This window comes from Oncorhynchus masou, chromosome 23 (assembly GCF_036934945.1).
Source record: "Oncorhynchus masou masou isolate Uvic2021 chromosome 23, UVic_Omas_1.1, whole genome shotgun sequence".
NCBI classification, from domain to species: Eukaryota; Metazoa; Chordata; class Actinopteri; order Salmoniformes; family Salmonidae; genus Oncorhynchus; species Oncorhynchus masou.
Genome location: NC_088234.1, coordinates 27909258 through 27934351, shown reverse-complemented (window position 1 = coordinate 27934351; position 25094 = coordinate 27909258). Strand labels below are relative to the sequence as shown.

Here is a 25094-nt window from a genome sequence, read left to right as displayed (position 1 = left end):
TGGTTTAAATAATGCAAAAACAAAGTGTTGGAGAAGAAAGTAAAAGTGCAATATGTGCCATGTAAGAAAGCTAAATGTTAAGTTCCTTGCTCAGGACATGAGAACATATGAAAGCTGGTGGTTCCTTTTAACATGAGTCTTTAATATTCCCAGGTAAGAAGTTTTAGGTTGTAGTTATTATAGGAATTATAGGACTATTTCTCTCTATACCATTTGTATTTCATATACCTTTGACTATTGGATGTTCTTATAGGCACTTTAGTATTGCCAGTGTAACAGTATAGCTTCCATCCCTCTTCTCGCTCCTCCCTGGGCTCGAACCAGGAACACATTGACAACAGCCACCCTCGAAGCAGCGTTACCCATGCAGAGCAAGGGGAACAACTACTCCAATTCTCAGAGTGAGTGATGTTTGAAATGCTATTAGCGCGCACCCCGCTAACTAGCTAGCCATTTCACATCGTTACACCAGCCTAATCTCGGGAGTTGATAGGCTTGAATTCATAAACAGCAGAGCTGCTGGCAAAACGCACAAAAGTGCTGTTTGAATGAATGCATATGAGCCTGCTGGTGCCTACCATCGCTCAGTCAGACTGCTCTATCAAATCATAGACTTACATAATAACACACAGAAATACGAGCCTTAGGTCATTAATATGGTCGAATCCGGAAACTATCATCTCGAAAACAAAACATTTATTCTTTCACGGAACCATTCCATATTTTATCTAAGGGGTGGCATCCATTAGTCTAAATATTCCTGTTACATTGCACAACCTTCAATGTTATGTTATAATTACATAGAATTCTGGCAAATTAGTTCGCAATGAGCCGGTTGGCCCAAAATGTTGCATATACCCTGACTCTGCCTGCAATGAACGCAAGAGAAGTGACACAATTTCACCTGGTTAATATTGCCTGCTAACCTGGATTTATTTTAGCTAAATATGCAGGTTTAAAAATATATACTTCTGTGTATTGATTTTAAGAAAGGCATTGGTTTTTATGGTTAGGTACACATTGGAGCAACGACAGTCCTTTTTTGCAAATGCCCACTGCATCGATTATATGCAACGCAGGACACGCTAGATAAACTAGAAATATCATCAACCATATGTAGTTATAACTAGTGATTATGATTGATTAAGTTTAATGCTAGCTAGCAACTTACCTTGGCTTCTTACTGCATTCGCGTAACAGGCGGGCTCCTCGTGAGGCAGGTGGTTAGAGCGTTGCACTAGTTAACCGTAAGGTTGCAAGATTGAATCCCTGAGCTGACAAGGTCAAAATCTGTTGTTCTGCCCCTGAACAAGGCAGTTAACCCACCGTTCCTAGGCCGTCATTAAAAATAAGAATGTGTTCTTAACTGACTTGCCGAGTTAAATAATGATTAAATAAAGGTGTTAAATTTAAAAAATTGTCAAAATCGGCATCCAAAATTTCTGATTTCCGATTGTTATGAAAACTTGAAATCTGCCCTAATTAATCGGCCATTCCGATTAATCGGTCGACCTCTAATTGTAAGATATGATGGTACAGTACGTGATACTTCCGCACACTCGGTAGTGAAGTGGTGAATTAGTGTGAAGTGAGCTGAGGTGAACTAAGTACAATGATAAGTACCGTAGCTGCTTTCTCGGCCAGGTCTCAATGGATTTCAAAATGGCGACTGATTGACTGATTCCTACTCTGCCAACCTGGCTCACAGACTATCCAATCAACTGACTAATATTTCCTATTTCAAGACACCCCCAGCAAGTTGACCCCCCTCACCTTGGGGCATGCTGATCTTCTCTCCGTTCTTGCTGCCCTTCAACTTGTGCTTCTTGAAGGTTCCCTTCCTCTTCTTGACGTTGGGCTTCTCCTGGTTGTTCATGTGCAGGATGAGGAGACTGAGCTCCCTCTCGAACACATCCTGCTCCCACTGGGCCAGCTGCTGCTCCCTCTGCCTGAGGAACTCCTCGTGAGACTTCTGCTCCACCGCCGCGCGCTTCAGCTCCTCCTCGCGGCAACGCAGCTCCTGGAGACGGGGGAGATCTTGGTTGTAGTTACTGCTGTAATTGCGGTGTTAGCGTTTATAGCAAACACGTAAAACACACACAAAACAATACAAGTTGTGTTTATTATCACACGCATACATAGGGGCTTCAGAAAGTTCATACCCCTTGACATTTTGTTGCGTTACAGCCTGAATTCAAAATGGATTAAATATAATTCTCACCCATCTACACACAATAACCCATAATGACGAAGTGAAAACACGTTCTTAGAAATGATTGCAAATTTACTGAAAATTAAATACAGAAGTATCTGTATTCCCACCCGAGTAAATACTTTGTAGAAGCACCCTTGGCGGCCAGCAGTGAGTTTGAGGGAAAGTCTCTAAGAGCTTTGCATACCTGGATTGCACAAAATTCTTCAAGCTCTGTGAAGTTGATTGTTAATCATCGTTAGACAGCCGTTTTCAAGTCATGCCGTAGATTTTCAAAATTATTTAAGTCAAAACTGTATAACTAGGCCACTTAGGAACATTCAATGTTGTATTGGTAAGCAACTCCAGTGTAGATTTGGCCTTCTGTTTAAGGTTGCTGTCTTGCTTAAAAAGGTGAATTCCTCTCCCAGTGTCCGTTGGAAAGCAGACAACCAGGTTTTCCTATAAGATTTTGCCTTTACTTATAGCAGTATTTTGTTTATTCTTATCCCCGAAAAACTCCCTTGCTCTTGCCGATGACAAGCATACCCATAACATGATGCATCCACCCACCAAGCTTGAAAATAAGAAGAGTTGTACTCAGTGATGTGTTAGATTTGCATAACCCAAACGTAACGCTTTGTATTCAGGACAAAAAGTACATTTCTTTGCCAATTAGTTTTTTTTACAGTATTACTTAAGTGCCTTGTTGAGAACAGGATGCACGTTTTGGAATATTTGTATTCTGTACAGGCTTATTTTCAATCTGTCATGTAGACTAGTGTTGTGGAGTAACTACATTGTTGTTGATCCAGCCTCAGTTCTCGTATCACAACCTTTAAACTCAAACTGTTTTATTAAAATCACCATTGGCCTCATGGTGAAATCCCTGAGCAGTTTCCTCCTTCTCCAGCAACTGAGTTAGGAAGGAGAAGGACACCCGTATCTTTGTAGTGACTGGGTGTATTGATACACCATCTAAAGTCTAATTAATAACTTCACCATGCTATTTTTTTTACCCATCTACCAAAATCGGTGCCCTTCTTTGTGAGACATTGAAAAACCTCCCTGGTCTTTGCGGTTTAATCTGTGGTTGAAACTTACAGATAATGTGTAGGCTACAGAGTTAAGGTTGTCATTCAAAAATCATGCTAACCACTATTATTGAACACAGAATGAGTCCATGCAACTTTTTGAGATTTCTTAAGCACATATTTACTCCTGAACGTATTTAGCCTTGCAATAACAAATGGTGGAATACTTATTGACTCAAGACATTTGAGTTTTACATGTTTTATTCCACGTTGACATTATGGGGTATTGTGTGTAGATCAATGACACAAAAACTCAATCAAATCCATTTTAAATTCAAGCTGTAACCAAATCTAGGGTGCTCCAGTTACGTGCATCAATAACAAGCACACTCATACTTCTCCATTTCGATTTTAAAAAACGCACACACAATAACCACACAGTCACGGTCTCCCAGCCTCGCTCTAAAAGACACCCGTTTCCCCTCACCTTCTCCTTGGCCCGGAGCTCATCAAACATGTCCTGGATCTCCAGTTTCCAGTCCTCCTGTAGGGAATGAAAGGAGTCCTGAGGCATCTCCTCCACCACCTGCCTCTCCAAAGCCGTCAGCTGAACCAAGATGGAGGCAAAGTTTGGCCTGTGGTGTGGGTCCTGATCCCAGCACTCTGAAGGCAGACACATTGAGTTTAGACAAATTACAATAACATGCCAATTACTGGTACTCCACTACCAAAGCTTACATAACCCTGTAAGGTCAGGACATGACACAATTCATGCACAAACAAATCTACAACTTAAAGCGCATTATGGCTGTCATTTGGCTAGGCATTGTCAAGTCCGTTTACACAACTGATGATCAAATTATTTCTTTAGTGCCTTTAACAAATCTAACAATCACCTCAAACTAACAACATCCTTGAGCAGCAGCCTCAATGTATTGCCCAACCTAACCAGCAGCTCGGAATGTTTTTCCTGCGCGTGACCAAATCTGACATTTTACGCAACATTCTTTTTGAAATTCAGCCTCCAGGTTTGAGGAAATGGAGAAGAGAGAATTATGGTTGCACCAAATTTAAAAACACACACACACACACACGCAGGCACGCACAAAGGACTCTTACCTGCCATGAGCATGGCAAAGGGTTCTGGGCAGGTGGAGGGGATGGGGAGAGTGAGTTTGTTAACAGCCACTCCGTAGGCCACAGCCAAACCATCTATGCCCCTGTAGGGAACCTCTCCTGTCAGCAACTCCCACAGAAGAACACCATAGCTGGGGAGGAGAGAGGGGGAGAGGAGGCATCAATTGAAGGTTAGGGAAGTTTCTCTAACCAGTCCCTGGTCTTTCTGGTATTAAATTACATCGGATTCAATTAGTCAACTAATCATGAAGCCATTGATTGACACGTTGAATCAGGTGTGCCAGTGTTGGAAATAAATATGTGGAATGGAATGAGTTTGATGCTATACATACAGTACATTGATGATACATACATAGCACACACATACAGTGCATGCAAATGATATCAACAGCTAAAGTGGAGGGATGGCAACTATGCTATACGTTATTAATATCATCATTTATGTATTTATTATATGCAATAATGACGGTCATGGAAGTGCATTACGCTTCTCTAAAACATGCATAAAGGCAAAAATAGGGAATAAAGCAATAGCTATTAGCATACTACAATAAAAACATGATGGGGCGGGTCACATACATACATTAGAGGTCGACCGATTAAATCGGAATGTCCGATTGATTAGGGCCGATTTCAAGTTTTCATAACAATCGGAAATCGGTCATTTTGGACGCTGATTTTGGCCATTAAAAAAAAATGTACACCTTTATTTAATCATTATTTAACTCGGCAAGTCGGTTAAGAACACACTCTTATTTTCAATGACGGCCTAGGAACGGTGGGTTAACTGCCTTGTTCAGGGGCAGAACGACAGATTTTTACCTTGTCAGCTCAGGGATTCAATCTTGCAACCTTACGGTTAACTAGTTCAACGCTCTAACCACCTGCCTCACGAGGAGCCCGCCTGTTACGCGAATGCAGTAAGAAGCCAAGGTAAGTTGACAGCTAGCATTAAACTTAATCAATCATAATCACTAGTTATAACTACACATTGATGATATTACTAGTTTATTTAGTGTGTCCTGCGTTGCATATAATCGATGCAGTGCGCATTCGCAAAAAAGGACTGTCGTTGCTCCAACGGGTACCTAACCATAAACACCAATGCCTTTCTTAAAATCAATACACAGAAGTATATATTTTTAAACCTGCATATTTATCTAAAATAAATCCAGGTTAGCAGGCAATATTAACCAGGTGAAATTGTGTCACTTCTCTTGCGTGTGTAACGATGTGAAATGGCTAGCTAGTTAGCGGGGGGCTACTACAGGAAAAGGAGGACCGAGCATGCCCCCATTCTCATCGTCAGGGCTGTAGTAGAGCAGATTGAGAGCTTTAAGTTTGTTGGTGTCCACAACAAACTATCATGGTCCAAACACACCAAGATAGTCTTGAAGAGGGCACAACAACACCTATTCCCCCTCTACAGCTGCACCATCGAGAGCATCTTGACTGTATTGTACCCCCCCCCCCCCATTTTTATGCTGCTGTTTCTCTGTTTATTATCTATGCATTGTCACCTCTACCTACATGTACATATTACCTCAATTACCTGGACTAACCAGTGCCCCCGCACGTCGACTCTGAACCGGTACCCCCTGTATACAACCTCGCTATTATTTTATTGTTGCTCTTTAATTATTTGTTACTTTATTTTCTTTTTTTAAACCTTTTTTTAGTTTATTTTTTACTTCAGTTTATTCTAGTAAATATTTGAACATTTATTTTTCTTAAATCTGCATCGTTGGTTAAGAGTTGTAAGTAAGAACTTCACTGTAAGGTCCATCTTTGATTCAACGCATGTGACATAAAATTTGATTTGATTCAATTTCACAGTTCCACACACACGCTCTTCCGAAAGCGCTGTAGGCTGTCTTGTAAGTGGGGAGTGTAGCCTGCAGCGTTTTAATATAGTCCTTTAATTACTCTGCCACTCCGCGGCTCTGTTTTTGCCAGCATCGGAAATCTACAGCTTTATGAAGAAGGGCTACAGCATGTCCAGATCGCACCCTATTTCCTAAATAGTGCACTATAAAAGTACATAGGGAGCCATTGTGGGAAACAGCCACGGAGATGGATAAAGGAGAATAAGAAGAGGTCAATATTGGCCCTCATTTTCATACCAGGTTCATAACACCCTCTCATTAACATATGCAAAGTAAAACAGAAAAAGCTAGTTTAGGAATAGTGAAGTGTCTCAGGAGAGCATGAGAAAGAGATGTGTGTGTTGTGTTTACAGTGTGCTATTTTGGATACACTTCCTGTGTGTGGCACTGGTACGAAAATGCATGCGCACTAATACGCATACACACAGAAAAGAGAAAAAAAAAACACACCCTTCACAGATAACCGGTTGTGGTCAGGTCTGCTGTGTGGCCTACCTCCCTCCCTCTCTAGCTCCATACAGGGGGACAATAGGACAGTGTGCATGACACGTCTCACACAAAGCACAGAGCAGGCTTTGAGGTGCTGCTGCTATCACATGGCTGTACCCCTCCTGCAACCCATCCCTATTATATCACTGTCAGAGAAGGTGGAGGGACAAGTTCCCACAGTCCTGGCTCATAAATAGTCTCGTCATATATCTTCATTTTTAAATCAATTATTTTAGCAGGGAAGTTGGCATCTCAACAGGGAAGTTGGCATTTCTCGTCATCATGTACTGCTCCACCCCCACACACGCGCGCACGCAAACACACACACCTACAAGCCCCCTTACCTCCAGACGTCGCTGCCCTTGGAGAAGGTGGAGGACTTGATGACCTCCGGCGCCATCCAGGCGTAAGTGCCCGCCGTGCTCATCTTGGTGGTATTGTGCCACTCCCGCGCCAGGCCAAAGTCTGTGATCTTCAGGGTTATCCCTTCCATACAATCATTCTCCATAGGCTGGGCCAGGAGGACTGGGAGAGAGAGAGAGAGAGAGAGAGAGAGACGCTTGGATTGAGACATCCTCCTTTAAAAAAACATTTACATTTTAGAGACGCGATGATGATGATCTGAGCCATCAGATCGCGCGTACAGTTGGTGCGTTCAACTTAAGGTTCCAAGGGACGACAACCACCGGCGGCAGTCGTGGTAAAGTAAACACTTTCAGTAATAAAGCAACTGTCAGGAGAATCAGTGCTACTAGGAAAAGACAAGCAAAACCTAAATAATATTAACACTCGTCCCGACCGTATAAAGCAAGGTGGGTGTGAAGGAAAAAAAAAAAAGAAAAGGATTTCTCCAACACTCTTATTCAACTATTAAATGCATGAAGTAATTATAATGCATCATTGCAAAAGGGGATTTAGAACTTTTCATAACTAAGTATTAAGCCACTTCGTGACCCCTCCTACACACACACACACACACACACACACGCCTTTCACATCCTCTTCCCTTTATTCTTTTAGATCAGTGAGATCAGACTTAGAAGAAGAAAGGAAACCTGATAAAACCTTCTATATCTATACAGTAACATCTCCGCTCTTTAACCTCCAGACGATGGGCATATATCATCCTTTCATCATAGATATCTAGAATGATACACTCTGGAATAGAACTGAGCTAATGGAATACAGAGGCACATTCATTTTATGTCCTGATACTCATCTTCTCTGCCCCTTGTACCTGCACGTCTTCATGTGATGGTTAGCTATGTTATGCACGGGCAATACATGCTAGGCACAATCAGCCTGCACTGAGAGGCCTTGGATTAGCCTCTTCCGCCTCAGCATGCAAACCTGAGGTCAGGCATCCTCCCTCCTCTCGCGTGCGAGGTGAAAAGAGGCGAAAGCTCTGGGAATACGCCTTAGAACGACACGCATGTGTTAGGACGGGTCTATGCCCTCCCCTTTGGCAGCCCAAATGGGTAACCTCAGGGTGAGAGACGGGCAGCCAACGTCCAGAGAGAGAAAGACAGAGAGTCGGAATTATGGAATCATTTATTTATTTTTTATTTTATTTTTATTTTTTTTAAATGGGGAAGTAAGCCTTCTGCTATTTCCAGACACTTTCTGTTTTTTTCAGTGTATAAGTGCAGGTTTTCTTTCTGTCTGTCGTCTCTTGCCTTCTCCCTCTCTGTATCGGGCCTCTCTTTCTCTCGCGCACACACACAAACGCACACGCTACAGTCTCTGGCTCCCTCCCTCTGCACACATCCTGTGCTTTGCCTGGCAGGCCGGCCACTGCACCGTGTTTGACGTCACAAAGGAATGCATCACAAGAGTGTGGGGTGGGGGGTATTGTGAAAAGGCTCAGCTCTCACAATGAACCTCTGGCACCATCACTTCACACTGTGCAGGCTCGGCCACACACACACACACACACACACGCATGCATTTCAACAACTAGAAAGACAGAAAGAACAGTGGACACATGTTCACACATGGGAACACACCCACAGTGTCAATTAAAACATACATACTGTACACAGAGATACCATAGGAACACACCCACAGTGTCAATTAAACATACGTACTGTACACAGAGATACCATAGGAACACACCCACAGTGTCAATTAAACTTATGCCAATGGTATCTCTGTGTACAGTACGTATCTAAAAGCACAGACACAGGTATGGGAGCTGTGTTCAATGTGAACAGACGCGCCACAGATCCGTGGCATGAGATTGTGGGATGAGAACCAGACAAATGCCCTGCGTCCCTTTGCATCTCTGTATTGTCTTTCTGGAGAATCAACCGTTGTTTTTTTTGTCATTTATGTGCGTCAGAAAAACTTCCCATGGACTTCCTGTTCTTCATAGGATTTCCACGAAAACCCATGGTCTTAGTAGTTATCAGGCGACTAAATTAAAAACCAAACCAAACTGGATTGATCGACTTTTCATTGGCTTGTCCTCCTTGTAGCAGAAATGTAGACAACAATAAAACAAGTCTCCATTCATTCCATCCTCTTGTTGTTGTTGTTTTCCTTTAGTATACAGCCCCTCGATGGGATAAATACTTACCACACTAATCTATTGTACTCTCTTCAATGAAACCTAACTAGTTTGTCAGTCAACTAGTGTTGAGCACATTTCAAAACAAGCTTACGTCCCAAATAGCAACCTATTTCTTACATGATGTACTACTTTTGACCAGAGTCAAATGGGCCATGGTCATAGGTATAGGCAATAGCCAAGCTCTGGGCAATAACCTCTATTTCCTCTCGGTCTGCTCTTGTGATCTAACCTCCAGGAAGTGACGCCAATTGGACCAAAGGGCTCTGGCCCTTCCTCGAAACAGAGGATCCATTTCACCGTCGTGCTTTACGAGGCAGATTAAGCCGTATCCTATTTTTAGAAACAGGGGTTAACAGGGGTCATTTTGCTTCCGGCAACTGATTGAGAAAGCCGGAGAGGAATGTGGGCTATATGGGTGAGTGAATCAAATCGGCCGCGCCGATGAGAGAGGGTTGGTTGTTATCGACAATAAACTGACCAAGTCGAGTGTCTGCCAGGGTGGTGACCTGTGGCGGCTTGAATAACTTGCAGTAACTAAAAAGAAAAATTAGCGAGAAGTACAGACACAGACAGCGTTTTAGCAGCATCAGAACGCTCAATATTCTTCCTCCATTTCCTGTGTTGAGGCAGAGTACATCCTCAAATAAGACACTCTTTGGCCCCTCCCAACACATGACCACACCATTCTCCCCTCAATATCACTGGCTGCTGGAACCACAAACAGTGAACTGGTCTAGTATGTAACCATTGTAAAGCTCCACCTTATCTCAGCTCACTGGTCACGATAACAACACCCACCCGTAGCACATGCTCCAGTAGGTATATCTCACAGGTCACCCCCAAAGCCAACACCTCATTTGGCCGCCTTTCCTTCCTGTTCTCTGCTGCCAGTGACTGGAACAAATTGCAAAAAAATATAAAAAATTCCAAATAACTATCGCTGAAGCTGGAGACTTATGTCTCCCTCACTAACTTTAAACATCAGCTATCTGAGCAGCTAACCAATCGCTGCAGCTGTACATAGTCCATCTGTAAATAGCCCACCCAATCTACCTACCTCATCCCCATATTGTTTTTATTTACTTTTCTGCTCTTTTGCACACCAGTATCTCTACTTCCACATCATCATCTGCTCATTTATCACTCGTGTTAATCTGCTAAATTGTAATCACTTCACTATTATGGCCTATTTATTGCCTTACCTCCTCATGCCATTTGCACACACTGTATATGATCTTTCTTTTTTTCCTATTGTGTTATTGACTGTACGCTTGTTTACTCCATGTGTAACTCTGTTGTTGTTTGTGTCGCACTGCTTTGCTTTATCTTGGCCAGGGCGCAGTTGTAAATGAGAACTTGTTCTCAACTAGCCTACCAGGTTAAATAAATAAACACATTTTGAAAAAAATGGACATCCACGGCATGACATATCTCGGGTTTCACTAAACCGATGTACCAGACTAGAAGTCTAACATGCTGACCAGACCAGACACGCCGCATGCGCGAGCATCGCAAAATAAAACTTTCAGTGCAATCTGTGTCAGAAATAGGAATGACTTCTATTTTAGTCCTTGGCATCGCAGACTCTCGTTGGCACGCGCGAGCAGTGTGGGTGCAATACGCGACTTGTCCTGTCGGGAATAAGGTGAACAAGGACATGTGGCACTAGACCCAGAGTTGGTCCCTGCTAGCCTGCCCAGCCCCAGACAACCTCCTGACACAGACAGGGCAACCAAACAAAGACGCCTGGACACGGCAGCTACATCCCCATGGCAACGGGACTTTGTTTAGTATTGTTTGTTGTTCAGAGAGAGAGAAAGAAAGAGAGTAGGTAGTCACTGAAATGACCCTAGACATGTAAACCAGCCAAGCCTATCTACAACAGAATATATATATGGAAAGGAAGCTCAACAGTCTATTGCATATTTGTATGTGGGAAGAAAAATATAGTGTTTTCTTATTTAGGGGCACTTGGGCTATTGACATCTTAAGTGTGGATGAAACTGACACTGACATGCACTTCACGCACCACCAAGGAAGGGCTGTGGCCCCATTTCATTTCCACAGCAGCTTATGAGAGAACACACGTTTGCATTCTTCAGAGGCACGTCGATCCAAGAAGTGTAGCAAGTTGCACACAGATTTTGGGTGTTCAGCAGGCATATCTCGAAAGGAAAAGGGGTAACGGAATAAAGGCCGGGGGTATCATGAAATCCTAAATCTCTGTTGGCAGGACGCACACATAAGAAGCTCACCTGCGTTACCAGCTTGACTCAATTCATTAGTAGCATGACATTGACCTGTAGTTCATAAAAAGTGGCCAGCTGCACCAAACTACTGTTCACACACTACTGTTCTTGGTAGAGAGAATTTTGCAGGTTTTAAAGCTTATTTCCTGCAATTCTACACATTCTGTCATGGGGTGCAAAGAAAATGTTTTAAAAGTCCTGTTTTAAAAGCACATTTTAGAGCGATTCTATGCACGTTGCCGTGTCAAATGTGTATTGATGCGATATTTGAGTGACAACAAATTACAACAATATGGCCTAAAAAAAAAAAATTCAAATCAAAAACCTTCAACCCTAGTTGATCTGGACATTTCTGACAAGTTATAAAATGCTGTCTATAGAAAATGGCAGCAGTGACTGACATGAGAAGAAGAAAAGTGATGATGCACTACCCAATTTATTTTTACAACTTTTAAGAGTAAGTTGAAAGCTGCACCGAGTTCCCTATAAGATCATGGCTGTTGGCTGATGTTATGGTCGGTGTGTGTGTGTGTGTTTGGGAACCATTGCTCTAACCTACACCTTAGAGACCGCTGCCCTATGTACATAGTCATTAAACACTGGTCACTTTTTAATAACGTTCACATGCTGTTATACCCACTTCATATGTATTCTAGTCAAGCCTCATCCTATAGAATTACTACTGTACACATCTTTTCTATTCATATACTGTCTATTCAAGCCATTATATAGATATATTTCTATTCCGGACATGGCTCATTCTGATATGTCTTAATGTTTTGGTGGATTTGTGTGTATTGTTAGATATTACTGCACTGTTTGGAACTAGAAACTGCACCTGCAATAACATTTGCAAAAATGTGTGTATGCAACCAATACAATTTTATTTGATTTCATCTCTCTCTGCCCTCCCCTCCTGTGTGTTTGGGCCAGCTCTGCTCTCTGCCCGTAGGCGAGGGAGAATTCCGACAGGGGAGGGGGCTTTCCCCACGAAGAACGGGCGCTTTGTCCCCTGTGGGACAGAGCCATAGGCTGACAGACAGTCTGGCAACCTCTAACACTGACATAGTGATAGAGGGAGATGGAGAGAGAGAGAAACCGAAAGAGAGAGAAAGAGAGAGGGAGACACAGAGAGATATGGAAGAATAGCAGCAAAACAGCAACCTGCAAGAGAACACAACTCGTGATTAACCTGAAACATATTAGAGTTGATGTGGTATTAACAGGGCATTTGGTTACTTGGCATTATAAAAGACAAGTTCTCCTCAGACCCTAGGCATCCTCTTAAGAAGGGCGCGTTAAGGGATTACTCTGTCAATGGGTTCTTCATAACATACACCAAGTCTAGTCATTGAGTATTTTCCTCTTGGCAGCTAAAGTGTGTAAAAGCTAAACTCACCTATACAAAACAACAATGGTACAACATAGCTACAAGTCTCTCTCTTCACAAGAAGCAGGGAAGCTGACATCAACACGAACATCAGTCGTTGAAGTTTAACCTCCATTAGCTCAGCCTCCTCAAAGACGATCTAGATTTTGGACTGTCTGCTCTAACAATGGGAATACATGTCAGCAAAGGCGGAAGGCAGGCAGGAGGCAGAACATTCTAGTTCATGAGAAGGCATGTGAACAACAGGCACAACTCCAATATATATATATTTTTTTTTACTCAAAGTTGCCAGGATGTCACGTGCGTCCACTTATATCAGGATATTTGTAAACAACCTAAATATTACGAAACCTCTATTTGATCAAATAAGCCTCACTTGAGCAAATGAGCAATACAATGTTAATGTTGACTTAATGTGACACTCTCGTTGACCTCCATACAGAAAAAGACTAATTTGGGCTGCTTCGTGCTTTATTCTCGCGCTGACAGATTTTGCAGCGGAGTCGGCCCTTTCGCTCCGGCCTCTCTGGTATCCTAGGAAACTCAGACCCTGGGAGTCAAACCGTGGTCAACCTCACAGGGTGTAGAGGTCAGGAGGTCGGGTCAGAAGTGGCTGGTGTATAAGTGGGCGGTTACTTCCTACTTTTTTTTTGGAAAGACGGTCCCCTTTATGCAACATAGTACAATGTGATGGTCCCGTGTCATGCATTCATCTAGCTAGTTAAAGCTAGCTTATCAAGGTTTGATTGACAAGAAATGTTCCCTAATGTTTGCACAATCGCGCAGAACGGCACTGGAACAGATCAAAATCGGCTTCAACTTACTGAGAGAGAGGACAAAAATGTAGCGGTATGACAAGCATACCTCGACTCCACCGGTTGGTGCCACCTTAATTGGGGAGGACGGGCTCGTGGTTAATGGCTGGATTGGAATAAGTGGAGTGGTATCAAACGTGTTTTCAATGCGTTTGATGCCACTACGTTTGTGCCATTCCAGCCATTTTTATGAGCCGTCCTCCCCTCAGCAGCCTCCACTGCTCGACTCTGGTACAACAGCTGCATGCACACATACAAATGCTCAGGTACAGAGAAGCATACAGGATGTACAGAGAAGCATAACAAGGACAATTAGTCAAATCGTTCTAGCCAAATGGTAAGAATTCTCCATCGGCTCACTTTAGAAAAGATGCCAAACCAAGCCAGTGAGAGAACTAGCTGGAAGCCTGGAAAAGACCTCTCCCTGATTCCCTGGGTTTTGGAACTCTCTCTCCGCATCTTCTGTGGTGTGACCTTAGTGTCTCGTTTGGTCCCTCACTCCTCTCATTCCCTGGAGTTGTGTTGTCCAGGGCCTCATCCTCCTGCTCTCTGTTCCACACAGCATATTATTCTGGAACTATTAGTTGTGTGTGTGTGTGTGTGTGTGTGTGTGTGTACACATACTGTCCGTGCATGTGTGTGTGTATATCCATGCATGCGTGTATCCAAGCCAACAGTGTGTGTATGGGAATCCCGTGCCAGCTCCTACCTGCCCCCCTCCCTCCCTATGCCAATCAGACCCTGGGATCTCAGGATGCAGCTTGCCCGGCCTTTCCAAAATAAAGAGAAGGGAACACAGAGCTAGAGGGGAGGCCAGCTACCCTCACCCCTCCTGGGCCTACTGCACTCTTATCACAGTCCGCCAGACACTGTTCCAATGGGAAAGCAGCTGAGCCTTGCTCTGACAGCACTGGCACTGCCACCCAATCACAGGTGATTCCTGTTAGGCAGCAACACAGTGGTATTGAAGCGGTCAGTGAAAAAGATAAAAGGACAGGTTTGTAGCTATTGAGGCCGAGGGAGTATTTCCTTGCCACTGTCTGTCGGCTGCGTTTGCTACTGTAGTTTGGGGGTTGGAACGTTGTCGTTTCATCCAACAGCGACAAAGAATGGCTATCAACTTTGTGTTCTACTTTATTTTTTATTACAGATTGATTGAAAATAGAAGACGGGAATTGACCTACAGCAAGGTGTTTTATTCAATCGATCTGTGGCTACATTTCGCATCCAACCTGTTTCTATCTCCAAGACCAGGATCTCATTCCAGTTGGAGGCTATTTCCTTCACAAAACAGAATATAGTTTTGCTTTCGATTTGAATATGCAGATGAGTTATTGATTTGAATTTACGAGTACCATCTCCTACTACTCATCCCATGACCTATTTACCCAGTAAACTACAAAGTAAAGCTACCACTTAACAAAAAGTGACTAACTGGCCATAACGGTCAAGCCCCATTGGTCTCTCTAACCATTTAATTTACATACAACACCTCTTGGATTTACTTTCAAAATGTCCATATCAGGGCCTGTATTCATACAGCATCTCAGAAGAGGAGTACTGATCTAGATTCAGTTTTGCCTTCCTAGATCATTGTGAAAAAGATGACAAGGACTGGGGGACCTGATCCTAGATCAGCACACTTTAGCCTAGTATTGTTTGTCTCTGACAATAGACTCGACTGGCAAAGCTACTCTATTGCCGCAGCAGCCCCTGCTACAGATGATGAAAGTCAACATGCCAGAGTTATAGAATAACATACGGGTTGCAATTCAGGAGTTTATCAAGTTCAAAATGTCTCTACATCCTGGCCTGAATACCTCACATGACGCCACTACGGGCTAAATGTCCAAACTGCCCTCGTAATTCTCCTCAGTGAATTTGGGAATGTTGATGTGTGTGAGAACGAGTGTGTAAGTAGCGAGAGACTGCCAGTGTGTGTCTGGGAGTGCAGAGCAGCACAGGGGATGTTTTCAGTGTGCTGCGTTGCGGCGCTAAGGACCCTGAACAAAAACACATCCGTATACCAACCGGTATATCAGATACTTATCCACTCTGGGAAGAAAAGAAAAAAACATGTTGTTCCAAGATGTACTTAAACTGTAGTTCTTCTTTAAAAACGTTTAAAAAAAAGGGCCATTAAATTTAGTTTGACTCCACCAACGCTTAGTGTGGAATTTCCCACGTGATTTCGAACTATAGTGTATATTTATAGTGGGTGTAAATATAATGTGCGTGCGTCAATGTGTTTATGACTGATTGTGTGTATCTGAGGGCCGAGGTGTCAATGGCTGACTGATAAGGGGTCCCAAGGTATGTGTGTGTGTGTGTGTGCTGGCACTGGGAATGCGAGAGGAAGAGGCTCCTCTCTGCTGTACCTTCCTCTGTATTTACTTTCAACAGAAGTCCAGTTCTGGCCTCTGGCCTGCATCCAAGGCCTTCCTCTGTGTGCACCTTCTTCAATGATCCTGTTCAATCAGCATCTTCCATTCACGCAGTAAGTACAACCAGCTTCACTGATTTGTAACAAAGCTGCAGGCTTTTATCTTTTAAAATCTCTACACCTATACAAAGTGTCTTTCACCCTTAAAATGGACACATTTACATTTTTTTACAACCAAATCTCTATTTTTTGATGTAAATGGCCTGTTAAAGCATCCAGACACGTTTGTGATTTCACGTTTTTGAGAAACTTACCCCAAAACAGCACATCCCTTCCATATCCTTGTCGTATGGGGTCCCCCCCACCCCAAAAAAACAAATACATCATTTTAGAAACGGCTACGCGATCAGTATAGTGATGCAGGTCTTCAGATGTTCTACACATGAAATTGTGCGAATTCCGAAATGTATCTGTAACGTTAGATTACATTTTGTCAGACCCCCCAGACTACACAACAGGGATGAGGAAGTGACTTTCTGTTGGGGGTAAGTTTCTCAAAAACATGTGAAATCACAAAATGCGTGTGTCAGGACCAGTGGCGTGTATTCGTGGAAGCCAAAGGAAGCCGGGCTTCCCCAAATATTTGACCAACCAAAAAAATTATAAAAATGTATTTTTCGTCTCTTGTGTTTTCATCATCTGTCAATTCACAAGTGGCTGAATCTCAGCGGAGAAATCACCCGAGCAAGGGAAACAGCGCCCCTCGTCTCAGGATGTCTGGACCCATCTGGACCAAAAGAGTATAACATGTTGCCGTCGTAGCGTTTGATTGACTGATGCCAACAAGCATTTGGCCTCCCTTGATAAAAGAACAACTCTAAAATAATTAACCAATCAGCGTTGAGCTGAGCGCAACTGTGGGTTGTCCTGGTGGCCAGTTTGGATTTTGTTTCAGAACAATTAAAAATCACTTTCTTGGAAAAACGCCATTTTCAGAAGAAAACGTGTCAGTTTCTGGTCTGCTTGTGTTGATGTCCTGTGGTAGCTAACTTTCTGAATCGTCCCTTTCCTAAGCCATGGATGGAGATGGGGATTTGGACTTCTGGTTTTGACTTCATTCTCTGTACAGGCCAATGATTTTGATGGCGATTCTGATCCAAACATACATTTATTTGTTGTGCCACTGGCCTGAGACGATGGAAATTCAATCTGTAGCCAAGTAGGCTAAAGTTAACCTAGCTAACTTAGTGGTTCATTGTTGCCCATGCCAGGAAGTCAGGCTTGCAAGCATTTTAGCTAGGCAGACTATGACAACAAAAACTAACAATAAAAGAGCCATCAACATTTTGCCAACATGAAAGAGAGGATGGCATTGGCCTTCAACCAGTCTACAAGTAGGGTGAGTCAACATGTTTTGTCTAACTTGCACACACCACAAATCAGTACCATGGACAGAAGCATGATATTTAGCAACATTGATTGGACTAAATTGTTTATGGTATATTTAAGTTTGTATATAGTCTTGCTGATTTTATGCTGGAATACTAAATTGAAATGGTGCTGGAATACTGGAGGCAGTGTCTGTTGTCTTTGTGCTGACTTGCGGTAACACTAAACTTGAACTTGTTTGACCATTCTACAGGTGATATACACTATAAATACACCCAAAAGCATGTGGGCACTCCAATCAAATTAGTGGATTCGGCTATTTCAGCCACACCAGCTGCTGACGGGTATAAAATCGAGCACACAGCCATGCATTCTCCATAGACAAACAGTGGCAGTATAATGGCCTTACTGAAGAGCACAGTGACATTCAACGTGGCATCGTCATAGGATGCCACCTTTACAACAAGTCAGTTTGTAAAATGTCTGCCTGCTAGAGCTATCCCGGTCAACTGTAACTTCTGTTATTGTGAAGTGCAAACGTCTAGGAGCAACAACGGCTTAGCCACAAAGTGGTAGGCCACACAAGCTCTTAGAACGGGATCGCAGAGTGCTGAAGCTAGTAAAAATTGTCTATCCCTACCGAGTTCCAAACAGCCTCTGGAAGCAACGTCAGCACAAGAACTGTTCATTGGGAGCTTCATGAAATGGGTTTCCATGGCTGAGCAGCTGCACAATGCCAGGCATCGGCTGAAGTGGTGTAAAGTAAAGCTCGCCGCCATTGGACTCTGAAGCAGTGGAATTGTGTTCTCTGGAGTGATGAATCACGCATCACCATCTGGCAGTCCGACGACCGAATCTGGTTTTGGAGGATGCCAGCAGAATGCTACCTGCCCCAATGCATAATGACAACTGTAAAGTTTGGTGGATGAGGAATAATGATCTTTGGCTGTTTTTCATGGTTCAGGCTCGGCCCTTTAGTTCTAGTGAAGGGAAATCTTAATGCAAGAGCATACTATGACATTCAAGACGATTCTGTGCTTCCAACTTTGTGGATACAGTTCGGGGAAGGCCCTTTCCTGTTTCAGCATGACAATGCCCCGTGCGCAGAGCGAGGTCCATACAGAAATGGTTTGTTGAGATCGTTGTGGAAGAACTTGACTTGCCTGCACAGAGCCCTGACCTCAACCCCACCAAACGTCTTTGGGATGAATTGGAACGCCAACTGCGAGCCAGGCCTAATCGCCCAACATCCGTGCCAAACCTCACGAATGCTCGTGGCTGACTGGAAGCAAGTCCCCGCAGCAATGTCTCAGCATCTAGTGGAGGCTGTTATAGCAGCAAAGGGGAGGGACCAACTCCATATTAATGCCCATGATTTTGGAATGAGATGTTCGAAGAACAGTTGTCCACATGCACTACTTGACCAAAAGTATCTGTTTGGATGCATCACAACATAAGTTGTAATATGGTTTATTTACTGACTTGGCTTCCTCAGTGATTTTACCCGCGCATCACTACTGGTCTGGACCCTTCTAGAACATGTCATCTACATGAGAGGTTTGGCAGTCCACTAAACAATGCCTTTAATTCACTTTTAAAATCATCGTTATCGTGTAGTGAACGTCTTTCTCTGAACCTGACCTTTCTCAACCTTTCTCCTTTCACTTACTGTGTTATTGAATGTAAGGCCTCGCTGTGTGTCAGTGGCTTGTGTCCAATTTTGGAAGCTCGAACCTCATTGCATTTTCAATGGCGCCAACTTGAATAGTGTGCACCTTACCTTGGTTCCCCCGTACATTTTAAAAAGTGACTGGTGAAACACTGAAGGAAGATCTCTCTCTCTAAAACACAGACGTCTCCTTCCCCAAACAGCAGGATCGAGACAAGTAAAGGCAGGCCTGGGACAAAGCTTCAGAGAATTCAATGTAAAAAAACACAAGGTAGGAGGTAGAGAGGGACTGTGTTGGATGTGCCGCTCCATATAGCCTATAAACCCTGCATTTAAAAAGCTTTTCTTTACACAACATGGGTGTTTTCCAGCCCAGTGGGTTTCGTTGATGTCTGCTCAGTCAGAACAGTGGGGGGGCATTTCCCTCTAAAAAAAGAGGACACATGAGCACTAACAATTGTTAGTTCATAGGAGCGTATCACATTTGGTGTCAAATGAAAGCTAAGAGAGTCTATATTTTGGGGAAATTAAGCCATAGATACATTTTCCATCTTAAAAAATGTGCTTTAAGTAAAGGCTTTGATTTCTGGATAAACAGATGGAAAATGGGTCATACAAAATATCTAACAGAAATAGTCTTAAAAAGCTATCAGAAATACACAAAACACAAGTGTTGATGTGATGACCCTTGCAAACTAAAATCAACATTTATATTTAGTTTGAGAAATGGTTTACCTTCAGCAAGTTTAAGACATATTGCCTTAATTCCTTTCCCAAATACCTACATATTCTTAATATATTTTCACATTTCTCTCCTTCATGGAGGATAATGAAAGTTTAAGTAAGTAACAAGTAATGGTAGACCTACCAATAAGTTAGTGATTTTACTGATATCAAATTTGTATACGAATTGAGAGACTTAAAAACTCGTAATTCAGTAACGGAAATACCACAAATTAATTGGTAACCATTGGGAAATCACCAGTCACAAACTACAGTTGGGTCACCTGCTACTGGTCTCTCTTCCACTGGCATACTGTTATGTTCAGCTCATAATGGTTTTATTTAGCTTTCTGTTGTCTGGTGGTCAAACAAAGAGTATTAAACTCCTCCCTCCCGCTCTCTCACTCTCCAGTTTAATGTTACCTCTCCCAACCTCTCACTGACACCTACCCATGAGTCCCCTCTCTTTCCATTGACTGTAACCAGCATCCTCAACCACTGAGCACGGACCGACGCCAGAAGTCTGTGGATGTTGAAAAGTAGATGAAATTTGGTCAGTCCACCCTCGCCTTGATGTTAATAACGTCCACAGACGTACCGGACCAAATCTGGACCCCGTCATAGATACTGCACGAGTATATTTCACAAGTTTGGATAGCAAAGCACAGTACAGTGAGTAGAGCACAGTAGGGTACAGTACACTACAGAAGTACAGTACAGAAAAGTAGAGTATAGTACAGTACATTGTACTGTACTCTCTGATGTGCTGCATTGTACTCTACTGTACTCTGCTGTTCTGCGCTATGATGTCAGAACTTGTGAAACATGAGGAGAATGACATTTTTAACCATTTCTGTTTAGTTCAGGCAAGAGACCCATGATGAAATTCTGTTACTGGGTGTAAATCCAACTCACTTACTGGAGTTCAATAATTAGAGATTTCTTCAAACTCAAGGTGCCATGTCAGTCTCCATTATTTCTGCAGACATCTTTCAATCTTAATTCGGAGTGGATATTTAAGAGTTTTTGGAAAACATGGTCGCATAAAAACCTGAGAAAGAGTTTATCGAAATTCCGTTACCCAAAGTTTAATCTGCACAGTTCTTCTACTAAATGTGTTTTTTTTTGGAAATGTTTCAAAGTAGTCCCTGTGCATAGAGTTGTATGGTTGGTTAAACTTTGAAATGAATGGTCTTTGTTTGGCAGACATATTAAAGTGAACAAGTAATTGTCCTGGGTCATGAAGCAAGTCGAGGGTTGAGAGAGGAAAGGTGCAGTGGAACAAGTGAAAGGATTGTGCATTGTGAGAATCAATGAATATGTAGTGAAAACAGTGATACTTTGGCCTAACTAGGGATAGGTGTGACCGAAAACCTTGAAACTGAGTATAAAACTATTAACGCCGACCTACCAAGGCCCATATTCTAAGAAGTGGTGCCGGTCTCTAGTCAAACTAAAAAAAAAATAATCTTGATATTTTGCGTAAGGTAACATGGCTGTTCAGAGGGATTATTTGGTGATTTGAACAAACGATAAAAAGAATGGACGCTGAACAATTACAAACCCTGAACATTGCCGAGCCTCTGACACGGATTATTGGACATGTCAAAAGGTATAATAATGGTTTTGCCTCGGTGTGTGAATTCAGGTGGCCTTGTGTTTTGACTATCAATGTCACTTAGACACACTCAGCCTGACAGTTCCAACAACCGTTTGTTATGGATTGAGAGAGTTGAATTCTCTCTTTATCACCTTCACTACATCTATTTGATGTGGTATAAGGTCCATGGTATAGGTCTACGTGGCCAGAGTCCAAAACACCTATATCACTGTTATTCCCACAAGTCCAAAGGGTGAATTGTGACGGACTTGAAATGCATCCACTAGAATTCTTGACCTTTTGCTCGCGAAGCAGCTGGTCTCGTTATCGAGAAATTCTCACTAGACTTTCACAATCAAGTTGAAACTTTCAATGAGTCACATGTATGGGATAAGTATGGTATAAATCGTCCAACGAAACGCTTACGTTCAGGTTCCTTCTCGACAATGAAACAATAAGAAATTATAATATGAACCTAAAGTAAAATGTCAGTAGAATAGAATAATACATTCGAGCAAGTATAAAACAGGAAGGCACAATATGTAGGCCTATATTTGCACGTGTATTGGGGGACAAGTGTATAAATTGAGCAGTATAATAAGAGTCTGGTAGCAGAAGTTGTGATGTGTGTGTGTGTGTGTGTGTGTGTGTGTGTGTGTGTGGCATTAGTGTGTGGGTGTAAAATTACATTTGTCTAAAAGGTGGGATGTTTGTACTTGTAAATTGTGAGCTATATTGTAGTTGGGGGGGGGGTGGTTGAGCTTTGTCAAAGGCAAACCGTGTGGTGTATCTTGTGGCGATACAACATATACCATAGCCTGCAGTGCACATGTCCTGACAATCCCCTGCCCTGCAGGCCAAGATCCCCAGCAAATAGGTAGTATACCAGCATTTCACTCAGAGCCAAGTGTCCAGGTGAAACTGAACTTGATAGTTTGTCAAGGAGCTAAGGAAATGCCACTATATCACCTGAATATGACCTTCTGGGTCTCAATAGGTGTTGTCTATAACAATGTTCTAACCACTGTGCATCGTGTAAAAAAAATAAAAAAAAGCTCTGGACATAGACAGGCCTAGTGCAGGGACTTACTGTTGTTAGACTTAAGGTCACGGTGGATGACAGGAACAATGGCCTCCGTGTGCAGGTAGAGCATGCCCCTGGCGATCTGCACCGCCCAGTTCACCAGGACGTGCGGCGGGATGCGCCGCCCTGCCAATGCTCGGCTCAGTGCGCCACCGGATGCGTACTCCATGATGAGGCACAAGTTGGGTTCCCGTAAGCAAACCCCTTTGAGGGCGATGATGTTGGGGTGAGTGAGCATGGCAAACAGCCGGGCCTCCTGACGCACGTTCTGGGCCGTCACACTGATGTCCTCGTCCGGGTCCTGGCGGGCCGCCTTCACGGCCACCAGCCCACCTCTCCACGTACCGCGATACACCTTGCCGAAGCCTCCGACCCCAATGACTTCCTCGAGGCTCAGCTCCCTGAAATCCACAGCCTCTGGTTCGAACTCCCCCACCACGGCTGGCCCAAGCTCCCCGACCCCAGTGCCCTGCAGTTTCCCATACGAAGGGGGCTTGAAGGACACGTAGTTTGAGGGAAAGATGCCCACTTTGTTGTTGACCTTGCCCGCCCACCAGCCCTCGTCGCCGGATATCTCAGAGTCCAGCGACAGGACTTCCACCAGGTCTCCTTTGTGGAGGGTGAGCTCGTCTTTACCGGACGCCTCATAGTCAAATAATGCCGTCCACACAGTATTGGTGAAGTTCCCTTTTTGCGATTGATCCAAACCTTTCCAGTTCGACAGTGAGCCGCGAGTAAAAATGGTCTTCAGCGGCTCCATGGAGCCACAGTGAGCAAATGCTCAGACACCGGGTTAGATTTTCCAAAATAAAGCACAATAGAGTACTTTATTGCGCCACTCTCCCGTTCCTCTGTGTCTAGTTGGTTCATCAGGGACCCGTGAAATGCGTTCAAAGGCCTGGCCAACAGGAACACAACAGTGTTCAAAGATAACAGGATAAAAAGCGCCTCTCACACGACTCGACATGGACTGCTTATGTTTCCATTGGAGCTGGCAACGATCAAACAAAGGCCATGGATGTGACCAGTTCTGCCAAAGTGTTCCAATTTGTAAAATGGCAGAATTGTCTCCATAAAGCAAGTTGATACTTAACTTATGTGGTGTTTCAATGTGTGGTTTGAGCACATAGCTCACTTAATTACTCTATTATTATACCACACAGTCACATATTAACCAATGAGTATGTGCTGAGATTGGAATTTGAAATAAGGGGGAACTTATTCCATTATAACAAAACCAAGACTGTGCAGAGAACTGGATGGATCAGTCACTAAAATTAGCATCAGGTGGTTGTAAAATATCCAGAACATTGGACAATAATAACCTCAACAAAAGAGCTCAACTCCATTTAGTTGTCCATTTAGAGCTGTCTGTATTTTTAGCCATTAAGTGCCGTGGCCGTCATAAGCAGGAAGCGCTGAAAAGACGAGAAGAATAGCAGGAAAGGAGCGTTCAGTCAGGCGAACCCCGTGCTTTACCGCAAATTTCAAAGCTGACCAACTCGCCCTAAACCCACAGCACGGCCAACAGTATCTGGACGAAACTTCTATGCGTTCTGTTAACAAATCTCACATCCGTTTGCCCAACTGTATGCATATTTGCTGTCTCGCCCGGTGGTGATATACAATGTCTCAATTGTACAAGTCGGTATATTCCATAAGAACTTTATATCCACCGAGTTGGCAACAGGAAGAACTGCACGATCCTGCTTCTGAGGCTACTTTTTTAAAAAGAGAACCGCACACCGGAAACAAATCATGTATTGTCCGTCGTGCGTAACGATACTTTTAGTGCCAAGCTCCGACAAGCTCGTTGTTATTACCGATGTCCAAAAAGCGTCATGATAGATGCATTATTGTTATCATGTCCCCCACTTCCTTTAGCCGTCGTTCCGTTCTCGAAACACTCTACGTCTGTGCCTACAGTCAGAGAAGAGGGTGTGGTTTAGTAACTTTTTTCCCAGCAGGAAAAGAAAGCGTCAGGGGTTTAATCATTGGGCGATTTCGTGTTTCATGGTCCGGTGCCCCTGGGTGGAGTCAGTAGATTTTTGACCATTCCATTGGTCCTTCAATATTATCTCCACTCACCCGGGGCAGTTGGGTCACTCCCCATTTCTTTTCGTTTGCTTACATTGAAGAAATGTTTTACAACATAATCAGCGGAATGAATACGCCCCAGGTGACAGAAACAACCCAACTTGCGTTCTGGTGGAGGCAGCAGTAATATGCGGACTAATTCCCGTTTTCTATATTTGAGGTTCACTGGAATATCTGTGTGAGAAATAAATACACTCATATTTGGCAAGTTAGTGGTCCAACGTGCAAATGTCGGGGCATAAATATAATTCAGTTAATAAGGCCTATAATAGGTTACATAGTCTCCAATACTAATGAGGTTGATTATGCATGGTGAAATATGCAAAAGTGTACATAAAACACGTTAGTGTAGCTGTTTCTCTGAAGAGGTGCATCTATTGAATAAA

The 25094-nt window shown here is 43.2% G+C and overlaps 1 protein-coding gene across 1 annotated transcript in view; it reads right to left on the bottom strand.

The window, feature by feature from the left end:
- LOC135510696 (mitogen-activated protein kinase kinase kinase 11-like) overlaps positions 1 to 24534 on the bottom strand; it is a 31885-nt gene extending 7351 nt beyond the window's left edge. Inside the window, 5 exon segments of the mRNA XM_064931823.1 lie at positions 1774 to 2020; positions 3713 to 3888; positions 4345 to 4493; positions 7082 to 7262; positions 22618 to 24534. Of these exon segments, the coding sequence (XP_064787895.1) occupies positions 1774 to 2020; positions 3713 to 3888; positions 4345 to 4493; positions 7082 to 7262; positions 22618 to 23371 (1507 nt within the window). The 5' untranslated portion in view covers positions 23372 to 24534.
- Positions 24535 to 25094: the final 560 nt, after the last annotated feature.